Genomic DNA, 27,840 nt, shown 5'->3' with positions numbered 1-27,840 from the left:
TCTGTCTGCCATTTCCCAATGTATCAGACTCTTTTTCATTTGATTGTGTGTCATCTGATCTGACCCATGTTTCCATCCTCTCCTCCTGACAAGAACACAGAGACATCTCCTCTAAGAGATATCTGTCCGACCTATGTGCTCCTCCGCACCCATCGGCTTTCCCCCAGCCCTTAACATTAAAAAGGTTGTAGAGCAGTTTTTAAACTAAGTGCCAGCAGTCTGGTTCCATTTTGGTTTAGGTGGAGCCCATCTTTCCTGCATAGGCTTCCCCATCCCAAAAGTTTCTCGGTTCCTAATAAATCTAAACCCCTCCTCTCTACACCATCATATCATCCATGCATTGAGATTCTGAAGCTCTGCCTGCCTACCTGGCCCTGCATGTGAAACTGGAAGCATTTCAGAGAATGCTACCATAGAGGTCCTGGATTTCAATCTCTTTCCTAGATGCCTAAATTTGGCCTCCAGAACCTCTGTCCTATCCTTTCCTGTGTCATTGGTACCTACATGTACCACGACCACCGGTTCCTTCCCAGCACTATACATAACTGTATCTAGCTGTCTCAAGAGATCTGTAACCTTCATGCCAGGCAGGCAAGTCACCATACAGTTCTCCCAGTCATCATAAACCTAGCTATCTATGTTTCTAATGATTGACTCCCCCATTATTAACACTCGCCTTTTCCTTATGACTGCCACCAGTGAAGGGGAGAGCAGACTGGGGATGGAGTGCCAGAGCGGGGGGTGCTCAGTTGGCCGATGGAACTGAGGCCCCCTTGCCTTCAGGTGGAGCACACGTGGGTCTGTGCCCACTTCTCCAGGCAGGCCAGTGCAGAGTCACTGGGGGCGCATCACGCTGTCCCCTGCAGCCATGGAGACCTTTGTATCTTCTCTGTCGGTCTTCTCCAGCCTTACCATGGCGGATCTGCTCCTGCGCTGAGCCCCCAGTTCCGCCCCTTCCACCTGAGGCCCTGCACTCCTGGGGTCCCAGATCTTCCCACACACACCTTGCCATGGGGGTTGGTTATTCTGTCAGCAGCCCTTCCTGATCCCATAGTTCCTGTGTCGGTGGCCTGCACCCAGGTCTGGACCTACACCTAGGAGAGAGACTGGCTTTCAGCACTCAACTATTAAAAATGGTCCAGTGCTACTGGTGTTAAACCTAATTAGGGAATGGGTGGTCCAGCCCACCGCCCACTCAGGCCCACCCATAGCTACACCTCTCCTCTTTCAGATATTTTTAATCTGCCTAAAAATCAAGGTAAACTTTTTTAGCAATAATGAAGCGATACTATGAGTCTGGCAGTCAAAAATGCAAAAAAAAAGATGAAGCAAAAAGACAAAGTGAAGCAGAAAGACAGTTTATTATCTTATTTTAAAAATCTTGAAATAGTGAATAGAGGACATTCATCAAAAAGTATGGGTGAGGAAACATCTCACTTATCTGATCACTTGCCGAGTGGTGGGGATACCATGATGACTGCAAAAGTTGAACAAGCGGACTCTGAAGTGGCAATGGAACTACAAATAATGGCAATTTTGTCAAAGTACTGGAAGAAGCCTACCCTGAAGGCCTTGCATTATGGCCAAAATCTGTTTCATTGGACATGATAATTCTGAGTGAATTAACCAAAAAACATAGGTAATATGGAAAATTTGAGAAAAGCGTATGATGTTGGAGGATGAAAGCAATTTAGAGGTCTTCATGTGTCCCGCTTTCTGAGGATGAAGAAAAATTGGACCACAGAAATTGGTTGATTTTTTTCCTCTGGAAACCAGCAAGGAAGTCTACTATTATGTTTGCAAATTATTCCCTGACCATACTAAAGGAAAACAAACATTTGATGATGGGCACTCTAATTGGAGAAATGTTGCAAGAGACATTGCTGATTATGAAACTTCCAAAGATGTAAATTGTCTGTGTTATTGGCTCAGTTTGGCAAGGAGTAGCCTTATTGGAGGAAAGTACTGAGACGTGTTGTTGCCATGGTGAAACTGCTGTCTTCTTTGGGACTACCTCCAAGAGGAAACAATGAGCCATCAGTGTCAAATTGAAAAGGTAATTTTTTAACCTGCCTTGAATATCTTAGTGAATTTGACAATTTTCTCAATGAGCATTTGAAAAATTATCTGTATTGTCACTCAGGGAAAACCAACTTTTTAATGCACCAAACCTACAATGAATTCATTACCATAATGGCAGAACAGCTCAGATACCAATTCACTGAAGAAGTAAAGGGTGCCAAGTACTATTCCATAGTGGTCGATTCAACACCAGATTGCGAGTCATGTAGACCAATTAACATTAATTTTAAGATTAATGTTGAAATGGTGAAATTGTAGAGTGTTTTCTTTGTTTTGTCCCACTAAAATCCCAGACTTTTGAATGTCCAGAAACTAGAGTTTTAGAAATCATTATAAATTTAGGTTTGGACATCAAAAATTGTTGTGGGTAGTGCTTTGATAACACCACAAATATGGCAGGAAAATATTTAGGACTACAGGAAAGACTGAACAAAGCAAATTCCTCTGCTTTATTCATACCATGTTCCAGCCATTCCATGAATTTAATTTGCAACACTGCAGCAACATCTTATGAAGCTAAACATTTTTTTGACTTCTTTCAAAACATGCATGCTTTTTTTTCTCCCCCACACATCGGTGGAATATGCTACAATTAAGCTTGGAGCAGGCAAATTGAAAACATTTGATAATGAAAAGAATTTTTGACACTAGGTGGTCTACTTATGCAGATGCTGTTTTGTCTTTGAAAATGAGCTATGATGTTATACAGAGAACCTTATTAGACATTACCACATCAAACTCTGAAAAAACACGTGCAAAACTGAAATAACATCCTTAGCAGAAAAGTTTGAAATGGTATGCTATTGCTGTTTTTACTATTTTGTGGAACCATTTACTTCCAAGAATTAATGCCATCAGCAAATCACTGAAAAAAAGTTAATACAAATGTATTGAATGCTGCACAATTGTTAGCCTCAGTTACAAGTTTTGTCATGGAAGTTCGAAATGGCTATAGTTCCATGGAAGCAAAAGCACTAACATTAATAGGAAATATAGATTCTTCTGATATATATCTGATGAGAACTGTAAAAAAAAACCAGGAAATTATTTTGCAATGAAAAACAAGAGACAATGAAATCAATTTAAAAGGGAAAGAGAAGATCATCATTGAGATCGTCAGTGCAATAATAGTACAATTGCAGAGTAGAGGTGAATCTCTAGAGAGAACATAGACACAGATGTTTTTGAAGATGAAGTGAAATATTTCATTCATTTTATCGAAAACGATGAGTTCTGTGCTTCCAGATCACCATATGATTTGTATAGACTTGTACATGACTGGTTGCAGGCAATCTTTCCAAATTCAGAAACCATTCTGAAAATATTTTTAACAATACCTGTCACGGATGCTTCTGGTGAACATTCTTTTTCTGTATGGATATGAGTTTAAATTATTTGCAAAATACGGTGAGTCAGGAACATTTGACACATTCAGAAATATTTACAATTGAAAGTGCCTCTTTACAAAATCTTTAAGTCATCATAAGTAATATTTTGTAAAGAAAAAGTATTGAAAGAAAGCTATGTGAATAAATATTTTTAAACATTGATTAAGTTTCTTCAGAGTAAGTTCATTTTTATTTTTCCATTTATTTGTCATCTGTACATCTTTTTAACATATTTTTCATGTTAGCTTAATGCAAATGCAAGCTTTCATCTAGACCAGAAGTTCTCAAACTGTGTTCTGAGAACTCCATTCAGGTGGACTGAGGAAAGGTTGTTATGTTTTTTTTATAAAGCGCTTTTATCCAAAGCACTTTGCAATAGTTAGGTCATGGTACAAACAATATTCGGAAAGATCATTAAGTGGTTTACCAAGACCCTCAGCAATTTTCAAGTGGTCTGTGGAAAAAAAGTTAGACTACAAAAATAATCAAGGTACTTCACTTCATTTTTATTTACTACTTATTACTTATAGGAAGAGGATTAAGAAAAAAGAATGAAAAATGGTAGGGGCAGGAAGAGTGATTGTTCTTTTTCTTGGCTGTGTCCCTGGGGGGAGGGGGCAAAAATGAAGCTGAGCACAGTGCCCCACTAACTCTAAATCTGCCACTACCTTATACCCCTCATCTTGCTATCTCCCATTGGCTACCTTAGGTGAAAAGCATCCTAATATGCTGGCTTTTGTGGATCCCATTATAAGGTGTATATCTGTCCCCCATTCATTTGGTGCCTAGACACACTACACAACTCAAGCTTTGTGAACCCTAATGAATTTCTAGGCACTAAAAAGTTGGGCATGGTAATGCTCAGCATCACCATGCTGAAATTTCTTTGAGAATCTAGCTCTTTGCGTCTAGCTGTTTCTGGATTATGAAGCTGTAGCCTCTAGCTTTTTTGGCACATATGATAACTTGTTTGTTTTTTAAAATATCTGTTTAAAGCTAAGTGTATTTTCAGAATGAATATATTAAGTATATTATATTAATCTTGAAAATGGCGTGACATTAAGTACCATCATGACAGCAAATTAGAAATACAAATATACATAAAACATTGTTTAATAATTCATTTGCTAATGGGGGGTGGATTTTCTGAAAGCAAATTATTCACAAATTGGATATTTACATATATAAATATTTAGCTGCCTAATATTAGTTTAAAGGAACAGTGAACATATTCCTAGCTTTTTTTTCTTTAGCAATATTATACATTTTGAATCCAAATCTAGATTCTTTCTACTCCTCTGCAGTCAGTATCCCAGCATTTTTTCTGAATAATTGTGAACGAGAGTGTAGCAGTTAACTAATTCTACTAGGGCATCTATAATTCTTTGAGTAATTGCTCATGTGCATTCCAATTAGGTGTGTGCACACGTTGTCAGAAGTTTTTCCCTCAGCAGTACCCTTAGGGCTGGCAGGGAGCCCCCTGGAGTGGCGCAAGTATATCAGCCCATATATACCCCTGCTGGCCCCCTCATCCACTCAGTTCCTTCTTACCGCCGTGATGGTCACTGGAACAACCCTCAGCTCATCTAGCGATATTTTTCTTCAGTATTGTTCTTTGTTTCTTCAGTTACCTTAAATACCTGCAGTTAAGTTAAAGACTCATTTGTTGTTTTCGTTACTGTTCCCTACTGCGGCGCGCTGTGTGCCTGCGGCAGGGTATGCCCAGCCCACAAGGCTTTAAGTCCTGAAAAAAGTGCCACAAGCCTATGCCCCGCGGCGACCCTCATTCCTCGTATTTCAAGTGCTTGGGGGAGATGCACCTCATGGAAGCCTACAAAATCTGCAAGCCATTTAAGCCGCGCACGAAACGCGCGAGAGAGTCGCATCTTAAGATCATCCTTATGGAGGTGGCTCTCCGGCCGGTACCGGCGTCAGAGTCGGCACGAGATCCTCAAAGTGCACTGGCGTGGTGTGGGACTCCCCCCTGCACCATGCCTCACCAGCACCATGGAGACCCCGAAACCGGTCTCAGTTTCAGGCACTGCAGAAGAAGAGGAGGCCCAACTGGGGATGGTCTCCTGCTAGACATACGCCCTCTGTTTTCCCTCCAGTGGGACACGTAGTGCCAGCAAGTCTGGAGCCCGGACCTTCTAGGTCGGGCGGATCTTCCTCCCAGCATAGGGAGTCGAGTCCATTGGAGGACTTCCCTGAACCCTCCACACTGGAGGCCTTAGAAGCGACAAGAGTGATTATAGACTCTTCCCTCTCACCGCCCCCCACTCCAGCACCCTCCAGGTAACACGGGTCGTCACGGCACCAGCAGTCGAAACAATCTGAGACCATGGCACTGGAGGCCCGGGCCTACTGCCCCTCCCTCCCTGCTCCACCAGCACCGTTCGCGGCACCGATCAGTGGCACACTACCCATGGTGCCACATCAGGATGCGGCACTGGATACACCTTGGTACCATGCCCTGACACTGGCTTACACTGTTATGGCACCTACCTCTGCACCAGACGTCTGTATCACCATGCCACCACCTCCACCTTGGCACCGTGGGAAACTGGAATCTGTGGCCAGGCATGCAGCTGCTCTGCAGGTGTCTGTGTCGGCTCCTCCCTGACCCACCTTGGAGTATACGTCTGACTCCAAGGCAGAATCCATCTCGTCTTCTTGGGGCTCCCAGTCTCAGTTGCGGCACTGCTCCCAGCACCATAGTCTGCCTTGTCCATACCAACAGCAATGGACACAACCAGTCCCAGTACCGGTGCTCCAGCAATCGTGGCCTCCTCAATCTCCGGCCCAGTGGCCCTTCTGGACTCCTTGGACATATCACCAGGCCCAGGGAAACACCCCTTCCAGGTCGGCTTCGGTCGCTTTGGGTCCTCAGGCCCCTCTTTCGGCGACCCCATTGGTCAGATCGCCAACCTCTGGCCAGTCATTGCCCCTCCGGCCAGCAGTTACCAGGTCCTTCGGGGAATGTGGCTCCGGTGAGCCAACCTCCCCCACCCTTGTCTGCTGGCACACTACAGGATCCGGCGCATTTGGGGATATCTGTCAAAGAAGTCCGAAAGGGATCATCATCCTTCTCCCTTGATGAGGCTCTGGGAGACCCTGGACCATCTATGGCCTCTATGGATGCCAGGGCCCACCTGGACCTCCTCCGACGTCTGGCCCAAAGTTTGGGAGTCTAGATGGATAGGGTGTCTGATGACTCCGTTCCCGTGGTGGACATCCTCTACGCAGACCCTCTAGAGTGGCCCTCCCGATTAACAAAACGGTGTCCAAGATCTCCAAAGCCTTGTGGCACACTCCTGCATACATCCCCCCTATGGATAAGCGGGCTGAAAGGAGATACTTTGTCCCCCAGGTAATGAGCATTTTTTTCCCAGCCTCCACTGGGCTCTCTCGTAGTGCAAGCCATGAACCAAAGAGGAGAGGCAAGGTCAGCCTGCCATTGTTCCTAAGAACAGGGAGGCCAAGAAAACTGACCTGCTAGGCCAGAAAGTCTATACATCCAGCAGTATCCAGTACTGCATTGCAAACCAACAGGTCCTCTTGTCACGGTATGCTTTTAACACCTGGGCCTCGATGGACAAGTTTGTGGACCTGCTTCCCCGAGATTCCAATGCTGAATTCATAGCTCTCCACAAAGAGGGGAGAGTGATTTCCAGGGCAGCTCTCCAAGCGGCTTTAGATGTGGCTGATGCTGCTGCCTGAGTAATGGCCTCCGGGGTGGTCTTAAGCCGCAGTTCCTGGCTCCAGGATTCTGGGGTTCCCCCAGACCTCCAGAACACCATACAAGACCTCCCTTTTGAAGGCCCCTCACTCCTCTCTGAGCCAACTGATCAGAGGCTCCATGGCCTGAAAGACACTCGTGCTACCCTAAAATCATTGGGCATGCCCACCTCGGCTACCCAGAGGCGCTCCTTCCCCGTTAGGAACGTTCCTAGAGCACCTCATCAGGGTCCACGTACCGACTTCTCCCGCTGTAGAAGCAGAAGCAGTAATGGCAGGAACAAAAGGCGTCGCCCTCGCCCAACCCCAGACCATGACCAGGAGCCCCCCAACAAACCCTCTGGTCCATGTCAGGGGTTTTGACGAGACCTACGAGGGCAACTTTCCAGTCTCCCCATTTCTCTTCCGGGACCATTTATCCCATTTTACCCCAGCCTGGAGGTCTGTTACTTAGGACTGCTGGGTGCTCGAGATAGTGGAAAGAGGTTATGTAATCCCTTTCCACGCCCCTCCTCCTTCCCAACCCCCATCCCGTCCCTTTTCAGGGACCTCTCTCACGACCCTCTGCTTCAAGAGGAGGTCCAACATCTCCTTACAGTAGGGGCAATAGAACGCGTTCCCCCCGAGTTTCGGGGGAGGGGATTCTATTCCCGTTACTTTCTGGTCTCGAAGGCCAAAGGGGGCTTGCGTCCCATCCTGGACCTAAGGTCCTTCAACTCCTTCACCGCCAAAGCAAAATTCACAATGGTAACATTGGCGTCCATAATTCCCTCACTAGCCCCCAGAGACTGGCACGTTGCCCTCAACTTAAAAGACGCTTATTTTCACATTTCCATTGCTCTCCACCACTGCAAATTCCTCAGATTTACTGTGGGCCCAGACCACTACCAATTCATGGCCCTCCCATTTGGTATTTCCACGGCCCCTTGGGTCTTCACCAAATGTATGGCGGTGGTAGCCGCTGTGCTCAGGAAAAGGGGTATCCAGGTGTTCCTCTACCTAGACGACTGGCTCCTGAGGGCAGACTCGGAGTTGCATGTGCGAACCCACATCACCATAGTTGCGCGCACTTTTCGATGATCTAGATCTTTTGTTAAACTTGGACAAGTCAACCCTAACGCCTGCTCCGATAATAGAGTTTGTGGGAGCCACCCTGGACTCTACCTCGGCAAGAGCCTCCCAACCCAATTCCCAGTTTCTCACACAAGAGGCGACAGTCAGGGAACTCCAGAATTTTCCAGTGGCCACAGCCCAGACTTGCATGCACCTCCTGGGTCTCATTGCCGCCTGCACTTATGTAGTGCAACACACCAAGCTGCGCATGTGCCCGCTACAGATGTGGCTATCGCGAGTCCACAACCCGGTCATCCATTCATGGGACAGGGTGGTGACGGTCCCCGCCCCTGTCCTTCTTGCGCTGAGCTGGTGGACCAACCAGGCAGAGGTCTCTGCGTCGGTACCATTTTCCAGGCCGTTACCGTCCACCCGCCTTGTCACAGACGCGTTGGACACCGGCTGCGGAACCCACTTAGGAGACCTTCATATGCAAGGTATGTGGTCTGCGGACAAGATCTCCCTGCATATCAACATCAGGGTGCTCCGGGCAGTCTGACTGACTTGTGCGGTTTTCCTTCTCCACCTCAGGGGCAAGTCTGTCCTCATCCTATCAGACAGCACGACAGTGGTGGTGTATATAAACAAGCAAGACAGGGCCTGTTCCCTCACCTGTGCTTGGAAGCAATTCACCTGTGGGAACTTTGCATCGGGGCAGATATCCACCTGATGGCCTAGTACCTCCCAGGCTCCCAAAATGTCCTGGTGGACAAACCGAGCAGGTCCTTTGCAAGATACGAATGGTCATTGAGATGGGATGTAGCCCAATCTATCTTTCATGCATGGGGGTCTCCCCATCTGGACATCTTTGCCATAGGGCAGAACAGGAAATGCCACCGATTCTGTTCCCTCATGGGACAGGGCTCACTGGGAGATGCTCTCCTTCTCCCCTGGCTGCAGGGCCTACTAAATGCCTTCTCACCACTCCCGCTAGTCCACAAGGTCTTACTCACGGTGTGGGAGTTCAGGGCGTCTCTGATTTTAATCGCCCCAGCATAGCCCAAGCAGCACTGGTTCTCAACCCTTCTCAACCTGTCATGTGAGAGACCCATGACCTTCCCACTACTCCTGGACCTGATTACTCAGGACTTGGGCAGGCTCCGCCACCCAGACCTGCACTCACTGCATTTGACAGTGTGGAAGCTCCGTGGCTAACGGCCAAGGAACTTCAGTGCTCAGAATGGGTCCAGGAAGTCCTATTGGGTAGCAGGAAGCACTCCACTAGGACCACATACCTGGCTAAGTGGAAACAGTTCTCTATCTGGGCTGCCCAGAAAGGGGTACACCCAAGGCGAGCTGTGAGTCCCTTGATCCTGGATTACCCGTTGGACCTCAGTCTCCAGGACCTCTCTTCCTCCTCCATCAAGGTTCACTTAGCGGCCATTTCGGCCTTCCACCTGGGGGAAGGGGAGAAAACTCTGTTTGCCAACCCAGTGGTCAACAGGTTTCTGAAAGGGTTGGACAGGCTCGACCCACATGTCTGCCAACCCGTCCCCAAGTGGGACCTAAACCCGGTCCTTTCCAAACTTATGGGACCCCCCGTTTTAATCTTTAGCGACATGTTCCCTTCTATACCTGTCTTATAAGGTGTCTCTCCTGGTGAATGATTAAAGGTCTAGAGAACATGACCTATGAGGGAAGACTGAAGGAATTGGGTTTGTTTAGTTTAGAAAAGAGAAGACTGAGGGGGGACATGATAACAATTTTCAGATATCTAAAAGGGTGTCATAAGGAGGAGGGAGAAAACTTGTTCATCTTGGCCTCTGGGGATAGAACAAGAAGCAATGGGCTTAAACTGCAGTAAGGGAGGTTTAGGTTGGACATTAGGAAAAAGTTCCTAACTGTCAGGGTAGTCAAACACTGGAATAAATTGCCCAGGGAGGTGGTGGAATCTCCATCTGTGGAGATATTTATGAGTAGGTTACATAAATGTCTATCAGGGATGGTCTAGACAGTATTTGTACCTGCCATGAGGGCAGGGGACTGGACTCGATGACCTCTTGAGGTCCCTTCCAGTCCTACTATTCTATGATTCTAAGAAGGAACTGAGTGGGTGAGGGGGCCAGCAGGGGTATATATGGGCCGATATACCAGCGCCACTCCAGGGGGCTCCCTGCTGGCCCTAAGGGTACTGCTGAGGGAAAAACTTCCGACGACGTGTGCATTCTGCGCGCACACATCTAATTGGAATGGACATGAGCAACACATCTCGAAGAATCACAGTTACGAGGTAATTAAGCGTTTTTTATTTTCTGAAAACAACTTATTTTTCCCATTTTGATTTTCAGAATTACCAAGCCAGTGTTGATGATCTTAGCAAAGTACTTATAATAGATCCAACTGTGGCTGAAGCAAAGAGGGAACTACAAAAGATCACCCAGTTGCTTAACTTTAAAAATGATGCTGGAACCAATAACCAACAGAAGCAAAGAAAGACAATCAAAATACAAGAGGTATTTCCATTCTTTTGCAGAGCAGGCAATATTGAAATCACACACTTAAGTTTAAAATAGGGTTTTCTTCTGTAATGTTGGCAGATATTTTGAGCTAATAATACTTACATATAGTGTGTTTGTTCATGTGCTTGCTAGTTTTTAAAAACATTCCAGTGTACTCACATCTTAAATGTGGTGTGTATTTGGTGTAGGGATGTTAAAATGATTAATCAATTTAATACTAGCACTTAACTGGTTAACCATTTTAAATTAGGGCCTGTCACCTGGCCTACTACCTGGCCATAGGGACCTGCTGCTCAGCCTGCCAGCCCCCTGTCACTGAGGCTGCACTGGCCCAGTATGGCTGGCTGGCTCCAAAATTCACCAACAAGGCCCAGTGAACTGGCCTTATGCTCACTGGTATGCTTACTGGTTAATATCCCTAGTTTGGTGTCCTTGTCTATAATGCTTCATGGTACATCCAAAATCCAGCAGAAGTAAACTGACCTAGGCCTAAACAAGAAACTTTCAGATGGAATTAAATTTGAGGACATGTTCCTTTAAAACAAAACAAAACACTTTTTTGTGAAAATATCTGTCTCATCTGATAGTACAACATTTCGGGTCTCTTTCAAATGTTGTTTTTAGGGGTCCAGAAAGAGGCCATACTATCCAAGAGTTCCCTGTGGCTCTGTGTTTTTGTCAGAGACTATGCCTTCAGTTAGATTTGGGTAGTTTGGTGGGAAAATGGAACACTAAATATGCACTGGAGTAGAGCGTGGGTGAAAAAAACTACAAAATCATCAGAGAATGTTTTTTTAATATTGTATTAAGACTCAAGTGATGTAATATTACTAGGTCAGAACAACTACACTGAGTTTCTGGTGCCCAAAGAATACTGAGTCACTGTTGTTAAATAATGAGTCATTTCATGGTGAGATTTCACTGTGACTAAAAGATTGTGGTCCTGTAAGAATGTATATCTTTCTTCCTTATTTTATTACAAGAAATGTGGCTACTGATCTAACGTATGTGACATTAGAATTTGGCCCTCTCATTTTAAAATTGTTGTATAACTTTTTTATTAAAATAAAACTGGAATTGCAGACGGTAATATAAACCATTAGGGAGCCCCTTGTACAAGTGGTCCCAAGCAGAAATCCCATCAAAATCAAAGGGGTTTTGATAACTTTGTGTAACAGGCATAACCTAGGGGTTGTTTTTTTCATTTTAACCAAAATGTACTACATATGAGATCAAGAAGCCTCCCTTAATAGTAAGAAGTAAAGAACACAATCAGATTATTGAAGAGAGAAAATCCCCATTGAAACCTAGGGGTTGTTTTTTTCATTTTAACCAAAATGTACTACATATGAGATCAAGAAGCCTCCCTTAATAGTAAGAAGTAAAGATCACAATCAGATTATTGAAGAGAGAAAATACTAGTAGATTGAACACAAAATTGTTATATCATACCCGAAAACTTTCCTGAAAAGTTTTATATACATTTCAAGAACCACCACCCCCTGAATTTGTATTAATTCAATTTCATGACTTTTCATGTTTTGAAAAAATAAAAATGTTTTTAGTAGATATTTACTATTATTAAAATATAGCTCTACCCTTGATCTACTATTTAATAGATAGTATGTACAGTAAAACCTGTGTTATCTGGCATGCCAGGGGATTAGAGCGTTCTGGTTATATGAGGGTCCCATCAACCTACGAAAAACCAATGGATAATAATAGTAAAACTCAAGTTTTTAATATTGGTAGGTTTGTAGTGTGAGGCAGTTGGTTTCACATTTCTATTTTGAGTTAAAGATGATTAGTACTTCTTAAATAAAAAATTGTTAAGCCAGTCATGGTAAACCAAGCCAGGCCTGTGCGCCTGAAGATGTGACAGTATTGTGGCTGGGGGCAATGCCAGTTAAAGTTTTCTGGTTAACAAGCGTGCCGGATAACAAAGCTTTCACTGTATATTTAAAATTATTACGCTATTGATCGTATATTTAGTTTCTGCCAACAACTTACAGCTCTTTCCTTGAGAAAAAGATACAACATACTAATGATAAGTATAAAATATGCACTGTGGACTAAGAAAAACAACCTTTTAACATGCATGAATATATTAGGATACCATTTCTGGAAAGGGAAAAGTGGAAAATAAAAAGGAGAACAGCCATCCTGTTCCAAAAAGTCTTCCCACAAGATGAGGAAAGTGGTAAACTCTAATTTAGTGGCATCAGTGCAGGACATATTGTCAGATGATTTATGAAACTTGAGGTAATATATATGTCAAAACTAAAATGATTTGTGTTCCTATGAAGGTTAATGAGATAAATGAAGAAGAAAGCAAGGCTAATACCTCAGACGATGCTGTGCTGAATTGCCATGTTGCCAAAGGAGCAGCTGAAAACAGTGTGCCATTGAAAATCTCTGAAAAACTACTCATTTCAGAACCATCTAATGCCTATGAGTTTGGTCAGATTGTAAATGCAGTGAATGCCAAGAGGGATGAAGCTGCCTGTGCAGATCTTTTAACCATTATTGATCCCCAAAAATTGCCAGTGCTGCTAAGTAACAAACTAGACGGGAATACCTTTCTGATCTTCATGCAGGCATTGGAACGTCATCTACTTGGAAAAAACCCTGGCCTTGTGTATCAGCACCTTCTTTATCTGAGTAAAGTTGAGAGGTTTAAGGTAAGAGCATATATTCAATGCAGTTTCTCTCTGGCAATGTCAAGAAACTCAAAATGTAAAAAACTCAATTCAGTATAAAGATTGTTAAATTTAGCACTTAACAGAAAAACAGGAGATTACACCTATCTGCACTAACTATTCAAAATATTTTTTCAGGTAGTGCTGACACTTCTTAGCAAGAATGAAAAACAGCAGGTTCAGGAGTTGTTTGACTCTCTGTCAAAAAAGCAAAATCACCAATTTTCTTTAGAAGACCTGGAGAGCCTTAAAAGGGTTTATGAACTCTAAACAGAATGTTAACTTTTACATGTATATAGTTGATGTTGGTAGACTGGATGTATGAACTATGAAGACTTGTAGGGGATAAAGTCAGTCTTTTACCTGGATTGTTGAACATGCTGTATTTTTTACAGTATGTGCACATTTAAAATCTGCTGCTGTTTTATCTTGCATTTGTATATATTTGTAACCTATTGTGTGCTAATGCACATCTTCATATTTAATACATAGGTCATATTATTTGATGATATAATGATTAAATTAGAATATATTGATTTTATATAGAGAGTGTAAAAACATTCTAATGGTACAGCATGTGTCAGACTTCTAGCCATTCATTTGTCACCTCATTTTAGGTCAGATTATATTTTCTAATGCTAAGAAGTGTCCTCAAGATAAGTGGGTTATTAGTTAGAAATAGCTTTACTAAAATGTGGGCTTGTCTACATGGTGAGTTAGTCTACATTAGAGGCATGTAAACTCTATTGCACATTGATGTGCACCACTGTGGCCCATGTGAAGCCTTGTAATGTGTATTAAAAATTTCCTAATGCCCACTAATGTTGTGTTGTTTGAAACAGCGCTACAATAACGCTCACTAGAGAACCTTTAGTCCATGCTGGCAGAGTCAGTGCAGGCTAATTAGTGCACCATATACTAGTGTGCACTACAATTCGCACTCCTCTAGTGCTAACACATCACATAAACAAGCCTTGTGTTTGCAAAAAATATTCTGTTAACTTTTTCTGATGTTAAATAATTACATCTTTCTTGGAATCTACAAAACATATTTTTATACTCTGTGCCACACAGGTTAACAACAAAGATGAATCAAAGTAGACTAGTTTGTCATGGAACTCTTTAAAGCAATATAATTGTTAAATTGTGAAGTTTCTGAAATAGGGAAGAGGAGAATAATTTATTGTCAAATGTGGGGAAATTTTTTGACAGGATTGCTGATACTTTTGAAAACAGTACTTATTTGTGGTGACAATGTTGTAGTGATTGACCCTTCATAGTATGCTATTATTGAAATACTAGGTGCTAGTTTAATATTTTATTTGGTTGTAATTAATTTTGGCTTAATTTATGAGGAGAATGTGTACTCCTGAGGGAATTCCGCACAAAAAAATTAAATTATGTGCACAGTTTTTTAAGGTTATGCAAAATTCTGCATATTTTGTCAAAGTGCAGGATCCAGCCTGGCAGGGAGAAGCTAGACTACTGGTTGCATGAAGGTTGGAGATCACCCTAGAACTTCTACCCAAGAGGAGACACACTTGGCAGTGAGGATTCACTCAACCCTGACACAGCACAAGGGCTGGGTCTGCCCTCAAAATAGCCCAGGGTCCTGTTCCTCAATGCTAGCTGCCACAATATAGCAAGTGAAAAGGATAGTCTCTCTCACTCCCGGCCCTAGTCCCAACTCAGGTATGAGGCAGGCAGGCTCTACCCAGCATGATACAAATGTGGAGTGGCTTAGTGTTGGGGGAGGTTCAGGTGTGGCGTGAGAGTGTTCTGGGTTGGGTAATATTAGTGCACACTATGCAATGTGGAGGCCTAAATGTGGGGGATTTGGATGCGCAGGTGTTCCTTTGGGGGTTCCAGCTGGAGAGGAAATGGGACTCTGCGGGGAAGTCCAGGTGAAGGTGGTTGGGGCTCAGCCGGGGGGGGGGGGGGGGGGGGAAGAGGTGCAGCTGGTTACAACTTGTTGGAGTGAGGGAGACTTTGGGGAGTAGTCTGGTTGTGAGGGGAGGGGCTCAGTAAGTATCCAAAGGCATGGAGGTTGAGAAGGTGGGGAGCACATTCCTGTACTGTAACCCTCTCTATCTGTGGCAGAGGAGTGATGAGGGCAGGAAGTAGATGGGTTGGGGGTGAGTTTCTACTCTTATTTATCTCTAATCCCAAAGACGACAGACTTTTAGTGCCTCAGTGAGTTCGTCTGTTGTTTCAAGTTCAAGATGATGGTTGTGACCTCTGTAATCCCCTTCATTAGATCCTCATCACTTGTTTGTGGCTCTAGAATCGCAGGACACCTATTTCTACCTGTTCATACATCCATCATATAGGAACTCTCTCAACTTGATGAATTGTGAGCAGCCTGTGGGCTAGAAGTTCTCCGCCCTTGCTGTAATTTTTGATGTTGCAAAATGTGATAACCAGTTCTTACCCAAACCAAGATTTCCTGTTGCTCCAGCCCCAGCCTGATTCAGCAATCCTGTCTGTTACTGACTAATGTAATGATGATTCTCTTGGGTATGGAATCATCAAGAGCAAGACCTATAATTCACTAGTGGTGCAGCTGCTGTGGCTGTCGTGACAATGGAATTTGAGAGCTACTCTTGTGCCTGTTGCTTGCTAGGGGTGCAGAACGTGCCTTTTCTAAAGGGGTCAAATTTATGCTAAATAATTCATATGCAGTTTGTTCCCAGGCCCGTGACTCAACTGCAAAGACCACATTTTAGCAGAACTTCGCTAATGCAAAGTTCACTGACATCAGTGTTCAACATCTAACCTGCTACATATCAAGCAACTACTCTTCCTCCCTTTAAATCATTAAAGCAGCATGTGATGCATTTTGCTATTGAGATGTGATCCTGAAAGCCCAAATGGAGGACACCAAAACATTTTAAAAACCTTTTAGCAGCTGGCTGCTAAGTCAGGAGATTTGTCTACACATCACAGTTGTTGGTGTAACTTATGTTGCTCAGGGTACCATTCAAACACCTCGCCCCCCCACCCCAGTGTGACAGACATTATACTGTCAGTAGTGGCCAATGGGAGCTGCCTGTTTGCAGGCTGGACAATGCATGAAGTGCCCCTCCCCGAGGGCTCTCAGCATTCAGAGAAACAGTGCCCTCTGCAGCCCATGCAAAAGGCAGGGAGCCTGGCCGAGGGACCTGCTGGCTAGGAGCTGCTCAGGTAAGCACCTCCTGGCTACAGCCTGCTTCTGGCACCCCAGCCCCTCCCTCCCCCAACTCTGTCCCCCATCCCATGTAACCCAAACCCTCTGCACCTATACCCCCTCCCAGATCCTGCACCCCAATCCCTTGCCCCTGGTCATAATCCAAACCCATGCAATCCCCTTCTGCCCCAGGGTCACAACCCTCTCCTAGACCCTGCACCCTTCTTCCAGGTTTTAACTGCCTCCCACACCAATCCTTTACCCCCAGTCACAACCCAAACTCCTGCATCCCCTCCCGCCCCTATTAACCCTCACCCAGACCCTTCACCCCAATCTCCTGCCCCAGGTCACAGTCTCCTTCCAGAACCTACACTCCAGGCCTCTTGCAACCAGACACAATCTATCTCCTCCACCCAAAACTCCTCCCAGATCCCACACCCCCAGCTCCCATTTGCAACCAGCCTCTATCCCAGACCTTGCACGTCCTCCATTAACATTATGGACAATTGCAGTCCTTGACCACTTACCAAATTCCTGGAATAGCCCCAATCAAAAAATATTGCTCACCTCCGCTGTAGACTGTAATCGTGTTTTCATAATAAAACAGTGCAGCCCTTTTGACTGTAGAGACAACCTTCCAAGTGTACATGCTGCAGCTGCCTAGCATCACTATTGCTCTGAAGCAGAGTGAATTTAACAACTGGACAGTGCCATTGCTGTGGTGTGGAACATAGTAGCAATCCTGCCACTTTCCGGCTTTGGACACCAGCAGCCTCAAACCCAGGCACTTTAGTTTAGGAGAGAAGTCAACTTTCCCCACCCCCCATCAATAAAAATCTACAGCTGAGTAGCTGAATTTAACAGGAAAAACTTAAACAACAAATAGACTAGCAGCACCTTAAAGACTAACAAAACATGTAACCCACTTCTTCAGAGGGAGACTTCTCCAACTCAGCAGTCATGAAGCAGGAGTGACAAAGTAAGGGCCCCAGAGGTCTTGAATGCACATGGCATGGCTTCCCTCCGGCTGTGTCTACATTGGTGTGATCTTGTGCAAAAGCAGTCGCTTTTGCGCCAAAACTTGCTGCCTGTCTACACTGGCCGCGAGTTCTTGCGCAAGAACACTGACGTTCTAATGTATAAAATCAGTGCTTCTTGCGCAATAACTATGATGCTCCCGCTCAGGAATAAGCCCTCTTGTGCAACTGTTCTTGCGCAAGAGGCCAGTGTCGACAGGCAACATGAATTTCTTGCGCAAGAAAGCCCAATGGCTAAAATGGCCATCAGAGCTTTCTTGCGCAAGAGAGTGTCTACACTGGCATGGATGCTCTTGCACAAAAGTACATCTCTTGCGCAAAGGCACATGCCAGTGTAGATGCTCTCTTGAGCAAATACTTCAACGCAAGAGTTCTTGCATTAAGAGTATTTGCGCAAGATCATGCCAATGCAGACGTAGCCTTCCTCTGTGCTAACGACTCCTGGCTAAATGGGTGGTCTCTTTGATACCTCTAAATCAGTGGTCTCCAATTTTTAAGCACAAGATCACTTTTTGAATTTAAATGCAATCCAAGATCTACCTCAAACCCAAATACTCTTGCCCTGCCTCCTTTGTGCTCCTTCTCCAAGGCCCTATCCCTGCTCACTCCATCCTCCCAACATCCTCCATCCCACCCCCATCTTCCCTCACTTTCACCAGACAGGGGCAGAGGGTTGGGGTACAGGCTCTGGTCTTGGATTAAGGGATTTGAGAGTGGCTCTGAGCTGACCTTGGAGCAGGCAGTTGGGATACCAGAAGGGGTTCTAGGTGCAGGCTTTGGGAGGGCGCTTGGATACGGGGGTACTCGAGGCTAGCGCAGGGGTTTGGGGTACAAGAGGCAGTTTCTGACTGGGTAGGATTTTGGGATGTAGGCTCTGACTGGACACTGCTTACGTGAGGTGGTTCCTGGGTGGTGGTTGAGTGGGGCTAAGGCCGGCTCACCCCTCCCAAAAGCAGCTAGCAAACTCCATCCCCAGTCCTGTAGTGCCCCCCACACTGCTCTGTGGATATAGGATACAGGGTAGGAGAGGGGGCACCTGCTATCCCTCCCCTGCCCTGCCCAGCAAGCAGGAGGCTCCTGAGGTGGGGGGAGACTGCTCCAAGGCAAAGGGGCAGGAGATGTGCAGCAGTAGGGGGAGGGGTAGCTGACAGAGGCTCCAAGATCTACCAGTAGATCCTGATCTGCTGGTTGGTGACCACTGCTCTAAACTCAGAGCACTGCAAGGAAGGAAAACTGGAGCATGAATATCTATTTTATGTTGCAAGCAGAGGCCTGTGAAGGGATTAAGTACGGCCAGGGTCCTGGCTGGCCTATCCTACTACAATAGGACTGCTGAGAACACAAGCCAGGTGTGGTACCATTCAGAACTTGTGCAGCTCCCAAAGTAATTCCGCATTCACTGATGCCTCACAGTGTCCGATTCCAGAGGCAATGATGAGTCACAGCTGGCATAACTGCTTGCTCTGCATTTAGGCCTCTGCTTCTTCCCCTTCTTGAGCTTGATTTTATTCCCTGTAGTCACATAGAAACACAAATGCTGAATAATCATCTGTGGTAACAGCATTGTACAAGCTAGTGAGAGATTTTCAGTAACAATATTTAGCAACTGGGAGCACTGCACAGCTGGTTCATTCCAGTTTGGCACAGGAGCCATGCCAGGACTTAGCCATTAAAGCCTAAGAGCTTGACTCATCAGCTGGATGTCAGGTTGCTCTATTTGGAAAGCTGTTTATTTTACCAACCTCCCCTCCTGTCCTCTGTGCATCCACCCCATTTGCTCTAGAAATACCCAATAAGCACAATCACTTCATTCTACATTGGTGGATTCTACTGATCAGAGTGACAGTCTCTGTACTTAAAATAGGCTTAGACACTGACTGGCTCCGTGCAACTGTGGTTCCAAATAGCCTACATCAGAAGCAGACAGAAGAAAGGCACGATCACCCTCCACTTCTTTATGGCTGCATGGGGGAAAGGAACCAAAACTAGTTTAAAATATGGTCACACTATGGCAGATTGAAAACAACTGTCCTGCTCATAACACAAAGCCCACCTCCTGTTTGTCATTGGTTCTCACAGGGCTAAGGAGACTGAGTCCAGCCCGGGATGAGGTAAACCCTGGTCCCCAATGGGGTGAGAATTCTCTCCACCTGCACTCCTGATTTGGCTTCTTCCTCGAGCCACAGCCATGGGATCACATCAGGTAATGAGAACACAAAGCAAGTGAAGCAGCGGCTGCAGAAGGAACTGAGACACCACTACTGCTGGTGGGGAAAAGCAGTCACATGAAGTAGACTCAGCTAACTCCTGCAATCAGAGCCCTGCACATCCGTTAATCTGGATATCCACACAGGGCTCTCTCTCCTCACCCCCACCCCCACCCCCGCCAGGCAGAGGGGGAAGGGCACTAGGACAGGCCCCTACACTGCCAGCAGGGAAAGGACACAAGAAGCTGCATCCTAAATCTCCTTGGAGGAGTGGCCCAGTGCCAGTCCTGCCCTCCGTCCCTGTCTAATATGCACTGACCTGCAGAGCCCTGGCCCACTGTTAAAGGTCAGCAGCCTCCACCTGTATGACTAACAGACAGCCCTGGAGCCCCTTCCCCTGCCCTCTTTCTGTATCTAGGGTCAGAAACAGCAGCACTCAAAGGAGACTAATAAAACAGAAAATGTGACAAGCCCCCACGAATGCACACATTCTCGCCGTTACTGCCAGCCCCTTCCCTGCATGATCCTGCCGCTCCTTGCTCATAGAATCCTAGGGCTGGAAGAGACCTCAGGAGGTCATCAAGTCCAGCCCCCTGCCCAAAGCAGGACCAATCCCAACTAAATCAACCCAGCCAGGGCTTTGTCAAGCCGAGACTTAAAAACCTCAACAGCTGGAGATTCCACCACCTCCCTAGGTAAGCCATTCCAGTGCTTCACCACCCTCCTCGTGAAATAGTTTTTCCTAATATCCAACCTACACCTTCCCCACTATGACTTGAGACCTATTGTGCTTGTGTTCGCTTTGTGTTAATACGCTGTGTTTACATTGAAATGGGGACTGAACTAGAGCTGGGCAGTTTGTGTGGAGTTCCTTTAGGAAGCAGAAGCCCGTGAAAATGAGAAAGACCTTTCCTATGCAGTCAAAACAAATCTCTGGGGAACATTCACTCCATTTAATCCCTAATAATTGTACAATATATACAAGGGACCAAGATGTTCTCTAGCTTGAGAACTGAACTGACAAAAGTGCCAGGCCCTTCCAGGGTGCTTTCTGCACAGCTTCACAAATGGATGAGCTCCTGGGCTCAGGGGAAGGGCCTTAAGTCTCACCAGTTTGTATGTCTCAAATACTTTCAATTTCACAAAGCAGGTGGGCAGGGACTGCTACATTTTATAGGAAAGACAGCAAGATCAGTAAACACTTAGCTTTATTAAAGTAATTCTCATCCACAGAGCTCAAAGCACTTCCTAGGGAAAGGGAAACACAGCTGGGGAGATGAAGCAGACAAATCAACTGACTTGCCCAAAGTGCCACAGTGAGTCAGTGGCAGACTCTCCTTTCTTAACTCCCAGTTTTCTATCCCCTGTATAATGCTGGTATCTTGGAAAAATATGTGGACTAGACTTAGCATCTAGGAGTCTCTGCTCATGGTCAAGAGCTTAGTACACACAATATAAATCTCTGTCCACGTAAATTGAGCAACCGATTTAAACTTGAAATGCTGCTTCCAACCTTTTAAAGTACAGGGCAGAGCAACACAATATTCTGAGCAAAGACACAGTCAACTACTACATTGACATTGAAAATCAGCCCCACATCCACTGTATTAGTACCTGAGCTCCACACTGAGTATCACCTGGGAAATGCCAAAATACCTCAGATACTTGTGATGGCTGAACTCAATAGACAATGATCAACAAGGTAAGAATGCTTTGTCGATACAACTCATTTAATTACCTGACAGTAAAAAAGGAATCCTATCAAAAGTAGAATAACGGGTAAACGGCTGAGTACAGAAGAAAAGTACACCTATGTGGGGACAAAATCAGAAAGGGAAAGGCATACAATGAGTTACACCTGCCAAGGGACATAAACGCACCAGAAATGCATTAGAAGCAAGAGAAAGACTAAGGAATCTGTAGATCCACCACTCAGCAAGGAAGCAGAGCTAATAACATGAGAGCAAGGAGGCTAAGAAATTTAATACCTATTTTGCTTGTCTTCACTAAATAGGTTAAATGTGACCAGATGCTTAACCCAATTAATATTAACAAAAGGGAAGGAACACAAGCCAGACTAAAGAAAGGCCAGATTAAAGCATATTTAGATACATCAGATGTGTTCAAGTTAGTAAGGCTTGAAAAAAATTCAGCCTAGATTACTTAAGGAGTGGCTGAAACAATCTTGAAACTTTACATCTCATGCATGAGGTCCTGAGTATAGAATGGCAAACACAGTACTTATCTTTAAAGAGGACGTGGGGAAGTATAACCCAGTCAGCCGTACTTTGATACCTGGAAAGCTACTGAAACAACTTACTAAACTATTTGTACGCACGTCTAGCAGGTAATAGGGTAGTGAGTAATAGCCAGCATGGATTTCTCAAGAACAATTCATTCCAAACCAAATTAATTTCCTTTGCCTGGGTTACTGGCATAGTGGCTGGACAGAAGCAGATGTGATATACAGGCAGTCCCCGGGTTACACGGATCCGACTTACATCGGATCCCTACTTACAAATGGTGATAGCAGACCAGGGAGACGCGAAGCTAGCGCCCTCCCCCCAGCAGACCAGGGAGACGTGGAGTGGCTTTTCTCAGCAGACACCTCAGCTTGAGAATAAAGGACTGAGGGAAGTGAGGTGTAGGAGAATAAAACTGAGCTCTGGAGAAATGTTTGGTAGAATTTCCCCAACAATATGTACCAGTTCCGACTTACATACAAATTCAACTTAAGAACAAACCTACAGTCCCTATCTTGTACGTAACCCGGGGACTGCCTGTATCTTGATTTTAGCAAAGCTTTTGACACAGTTCACATGTCATTCTGATAGCCATGGAAAGTAGGACAAGAAGTCATAGACTTAATCTGCAGCAAGGGAAATTTACATTCAATATTAGGGGAAAAATCTAATTATAAGAGTAGTTAAGTACTGGAACAGGCTTCCACAAAAAATTAATGACTAATAATTAAAAATTTTAAACAACAGCTTAGACAAACATTTGTCAAAGATGATCTAGATTTACTTGGTCTTGGACTAGATAATCTCTTGATATCCCTTCCAGCCCTACATTTCTATGATTCAGTTCCAGTAGTGGCTTGTAGCCAATGAAGGAATGCTTCAAGCAGGCTGAAATAAATCTTGTGCATCATAAGTGAAACTGAACAAGGTCACACAGGAATCTTGGCACTGCCAGGAATAGAATCCAGGTACTTAATTGAGGAAGTGATGAAATTCAACAATGTCAGAGATCTCAAGTTTCATAGATTCTCCTGTTCTTTTCATTTCTGTAGAAAGTCTCCATTGCGTAATAATAATGCTTTGAAAACTGACCTCTAACAGCAACAGAAGCTAATTACAAAAACTAGCACAAGAGGCAGAACAGGCGTTAGGAGGAAACCTAGAAGAGGTTGTTACTTACCTGGAAGTGGAGGTTTCTTCAAGTTGTACAGTCCCTTTATGTACTCTACAGTGGGTTACACATGTGCACCATGCCTCAGGAGACAGAACATTTGAAACTAGCATTTGTTGGTTCTCACATGCACTCTGGTTTACCTTGTGCCCCCAACTGAGGCAATAAAGGCAGTGTGAACTCACCACTTCTTCAGTTCCTTCACCACCACAAATCAGATAAGATTCAAAGTAGAGGGGAAGAAGGGCAGGTAGTGAAATACTGATAAGGACCACATATCACAAAGAATCTCCAGTTACAGATAAGTAACCTCCCTCTTCTTTGAAACTATGGCTCCGATTGTATTCCTGTGGGTAATTGACAAGCAGTACCTAAGTAGGAGGATGTGACCATAGGGTTGAGCAATGAAGTAAACCATCCCAAATGTAGCAGCATATACACCTTGTAGTGGCTTGCAAATGTGTGGACAGAGCTCCATGTGGTGCCTTACAGTTATCTAGAATGTCCTGAAGGGATGCCACTGACATGGCTTAGGCTCTCCTGGAATGTGCTCATATCACTGAAGGGGGGCAGTTCAAGATCTGACCAAGCTGAATACAGCGCGATATCCATGTGGAACTTCTCTGGGTGGAGGTGGCGTGCCCTCTGACCCATGCTGCTGTAGGTACTGGGGAAGTTTTAAGGTCTTTCCAGAACTGAGTGGTTAGCATGTTTGTGAAAATAGCATAGTCCTCCATAAGGGGTGGAAAGCTCTGATAGCTGTCAAGTGGACCTGCAGGGAACTGAGGGATAGGCCTGATGCCTTCAGAGATAGGATATAGCATAGGAATGAGATACCCATCAATTCTGATAGAATGCCTCTCCTTGTCCAGGATGAGAAATGTTTCCATTTAGATTGGTAAATTTCTGAGTTGAGTCCTTCCTGCTACTAGAGAATGTTTCACATGGCCAAGAAGCATGCCTCTTCTAGGACTGACCACCATCCAAATACCATACCCTGAGGTGAAGCAGTAGTGGCTTGGGGTGTCTAACCCTTCCCCGGCACTGGGGCGGGAGCTCAGGGAGGATAACTGGGAAATGAGACAGGTGCAGGAGATTGGGGAGTTGGAGAAACAAAACTACCTGGGTTAGAAAAGGGCAAGCACGATAACTGTTTCCCTGTCCTGTCAGATCTTGTGTAGTACTCATGGCAGGACTGGTCATGGAGGGAATGCATAGTTGAACTGATTTCACCGCGGAAAGAGAGTGTTGCGCTGAGAGTGGTAACCTAGGGCTCCCCGGAACAGTATGTGGCACGCTTATTTGCCAGGGAAGTGAACAGATCCCTGCCTGGGGTTCCACATTATGAGAAAAAGTCATGAAGCACCATGTCATTAGGTTCCCACTCATGGTCGATTGCTGGGGCCTTGTCTATACTTACACAGAGATCAACACTCCACTGATAGATATTCCAGGGTTCTATTTTGTGGGTCTAGTAAGGACCCACTAAACTGAAAGCTGATAGAACGCTCATTGACCCTGGTACTCCACAGGGTTGCAAGGAGCAAGGGAAGTTGACAAAAGAGTTCCTCCCACTGACCTCCTGCAGTGGGGCTGCCTCAGAAATTCAGTTTAAGGTACTTCTACTCCAGTGATGCAACTCTCGTAGCTGGAATTGAGTATCTTAAGCCCAATTTCTGGTGTAGTGTAGACCTGGCCTAAGTATTTGTTGAGGAAGTGTGTGAGCATGTGCAGTGTTTCTGGAAAGAAGGCTGTGGATAGGCGATTTGATTGCTGATAGACCAGGTCCAGACATTGACTGCTTCTGCACCCCAGGAGCCAGATCTCACACCTCTTTTTTTTGTCAATGTAGAAGACAATTGTGATGTCTAACATTATGAGGACATGGAGAGAGCAGATGAATGGAAGAAAGGACTCATACGCCTTTTGGTACAGCTCAATTCCAGGATATTGTGCATTCTGGATTCTCAAGATGTCCACATCCTCTACGCCACGTGGTTGCTCCTATGGGCTCCACAACCTAGTACGGGACACATCTGTAATGGCAGTACAGTTTGGTGAAGAAAGGGCAATGGGGACTCCTATGCATACATGATGTGGATTTGTCCACCATAGGAGGGAAGACAGGACCTTGGCTGGAACTGTCAGTGTGGGGTTCATAGAATGGTGGCTTCCATAGCAAACAGACTGTAGGCATGCCTGAAGGCAGCGAAGATGGAATCTTGCAAATGGAGGTACACGTGTCCAAAACTATGGAGGAACAAGACATATTTTGACTTTACCCAAGGTTTGCGCATTGTCTGTGTGTAGGCTATTTTATTGTTCATGATCTGGAACCTGTCTGTGGGTACATACTCCCTTTGATGACAACATTCAAGGTTGCCCCGATAAAGTTCAAAGATTGATTAGGGGGTAAGAATGGATTTTTCAATATTCAACACTGATTCCAAGTGAGGAAAGGATATGGAACATCAGAGGTCAATGCGAAAGCTTTCCGGTGAGCAAGACATTGTGGTAAGAAAAGATTAAGAGGCTTAAGCTGCTATCATGGAAAATACCATGGTAAAGACACTGGGGTAATGGCTATCCCAAAGGGTAGAACTCTGTACCACCCTGGAAATGGTCAGAGCTCACTGTAAATCTGAGAAGTCCGTAGGTGGGATGAATATTGATCTTGAAGTACATGTCCTTCATATCAAGAGTGGTGACCCCATCTGCCCTTTTCTAAAAATGAAATGGTCCCTGCCAATGTGACCATGAGAAATGTGAGTTTGCGAATCAAGCAGTTGAGTTGGTGGAGGTCAAGGATTGATCTCCACTCACCCTTCTTTTTGGGTCTGAGGAAGTAGATTCAGTAAAAACCTGTCCCTCGACATTGTAGAGGAATGCATTCTACTGCTCCTCATGGCAGTAAGGACTTCATCTGCTGAGTGAGAACATCGTCATGAGAGTGTTCCCCAAAGGGGGATGAGGAGGTATTTTGTGGAGGAGGTAGCATTGCAAAACCAATTGTATAGCCACAATGGATGATATTCAGTGCCCAATTTCCCATTATTGCTCTTCAGGTATCAAAAAAGAGTGCCAGACAACCCCTGAATGGGGTATGGAGGCTCAGTGATTCCCCAAATTCACTTCAAAAAATATCAGGCTGGAGGCTGGAACTGAGATGTCAATGCTGATGTAGGAGAACATAGGGAAAGGGGGTCTCTAAAGGTAGAAGTGTTGCACCCTATCCCACAAAAAGGTCAATTGCCTATGGATGTTCTTTGTGGGCAAGTGTGTTTAGACCCAAGGATTCAAGGGTAGCCCTAGAGTCTTTCAGGATGTGTAGGTGCTCAATTGTCTTCTAATTGAAGAGATGATCATCAAAGGGGAGGACCCTGATAGCATTCTGAAGCTTCCTGGAGAATCCTGAGACATGGAGTCAGGACATCCCTTGCATAACAATGGAATTAGCCATGGCTCAAGAGCCACATTGACTGCAGTCTGCAGGGCGGTCCTGGTTATAAGTTTTCCTTTCTCCATCAGAACTTGGAAATGAGGATGATCCTGCCGTGGGATACTGTTGTTAATTCCTTCAGTCTTAGCTTAGCTCACGAAATTATATTTAGCCAGGTGCACTTGATAATTGGCTGTCCTGAGGTCTGGAGAAAACCTTTCCCCCCCCAGAAGGTCTACGTTTTTACCCTCCTTGTTCACAAGAGTTGACCCATGATGATCATAGAATCATAGGACTGGAAGGGACCTCAAGAGGTCATCGAGTCCAGCCCCCCGCCCTCAAGGCAGGACCAAGCTCCATCTACACCATCCCTGACAGATGTCTATCTAACCTGTTCTTAAATATCTCCAGAGAGGGAGATTCCACCACCTCCCTTGGCAATTTATTCCAATATTTGACCACCCTGACAGTTAGGAATTTGTTCCTAATGTCCAATCTAAACCTCCCCTGCTGCACTTTAAGCCCATTACTCCTTGTCCTGTCCTCAGAAACCAAGAGGAACAAATTTTCTCCTTCCTCCTTGTGACACCCTTTTAGATATTTGAAAACCGCTATCATGTCCCCCCTTAATCTTCTTTTTTCCAAACTAAACAAGCCCAGTTCATGAAGCCTGGCTTCATAGGTCATGTTCTCTAGACCTTTAATCATTCTTGTCGCTCTTCTCTGTACCCTTTCCAATTTCTCCACATCTTTCTTGAAATGTGGCGCCCAGAACTGGACACAGTACTCCAGCTGAGGCCTAACTAGTGCAGAGTAGAGCGGCAGAATGACTTCACGAGTTTTGCTTACAACACACCTGTTGATACAACCTAGAATCATATTTGCTTTTTTTGCAACAGCATCACACTGTTGACTCATATTCAACTTGTGGTCCACTATGACCCCTAGGTCCTGATCTCCTAACTAGGTCCCATGACGGGGTCTCACTGGTCCCTAGACTTCTGAATTAGAGCAATAAGCATTTATCTAATACAAAATCTTGTTAGAACTGTTACAAAAAGGATTAAAAAGAGAAACTGCAGAACCACTAAGAATTTA

The 27,840-nt window shown here is 45.0% G+C and overlaps 2 protein-coding genes across 18 annotated transcripts in view; one reads left to right on the top strand and one right to left on the bottom strand.

Moving 5' to 3' along the window:
• The window catches only part of SPAG1 (sperm associated antigen 1), a 90,564-nt gene extending 63,184 nt beyond the window's left edge, over positions 1 to 27,380 (top strand). For 16 of the 17 annotated variants that reach the window (XM_075920291.1, XM_075920279.1, XM_075920280.1 and 13 more), the window contains 3 exons: positions 10,610 to 10,774; positions 13,087 to 13,461; positions 13,618 to 14,295. In XM_075920291.1, coding sequence (XP_075776406.1) covers positions 10,610 to 10,774; positions 13,087 to 13,461; positions 13,618 to 13,749 — 672 coding nt within the window. In that variant the 3' untranslated portion in view covers positions 13,750 to 14,295. Of the gene's footprint in view, positions 1 to 10,609; positions 10,775 to 13,086; positions 13,462 to 13,617; positions 14,296 to 19,761 lie in introns of those variants that run through there. The other variant, XM_075920292.1, reaches the window with a different exon arrangement.
• Positions 18,922 to 27,840, bottom strand: part of RNF19A (ring finger protein 19A, RBR E3 ubiquitin protein ligase) — a 118,940-nt gene continuing 110,021 nt past the window's right edge. Inside the window, exon 12 of the mRNA XM_075920297.1 lies at positions 18,922 to 19,194. Within this exon, the coding sequence (XP_075776412.1) occupies positions 19,079 to 19,194 (116 nt within the window). The 3' untranslated portion in view covers positions 18,922 to 19,078. The remainder of the gene's footprint in view (positions 19,195 to 27,840) is intronic.

The sequence above is a fragment of the Pelodiscus sinensis genome, chromosome 2 (genome assembly GCF_049634645.1).
Source record: "Pelodiscus sinensis isolate JC-2024 chromosome 2, ASM4963464v1, whole genome shotgun sequence".
Lineage (NCBI taxonomy): Eukaryota > Metazoa > Chordata > Testudines > Trionychidae > Pelodiscus > Pelodiscus sinensis.
Note: the sequence above shows the minus strand (reverse complement) of the source record. Positions and strands in the feature narration are given on the sequence as shown.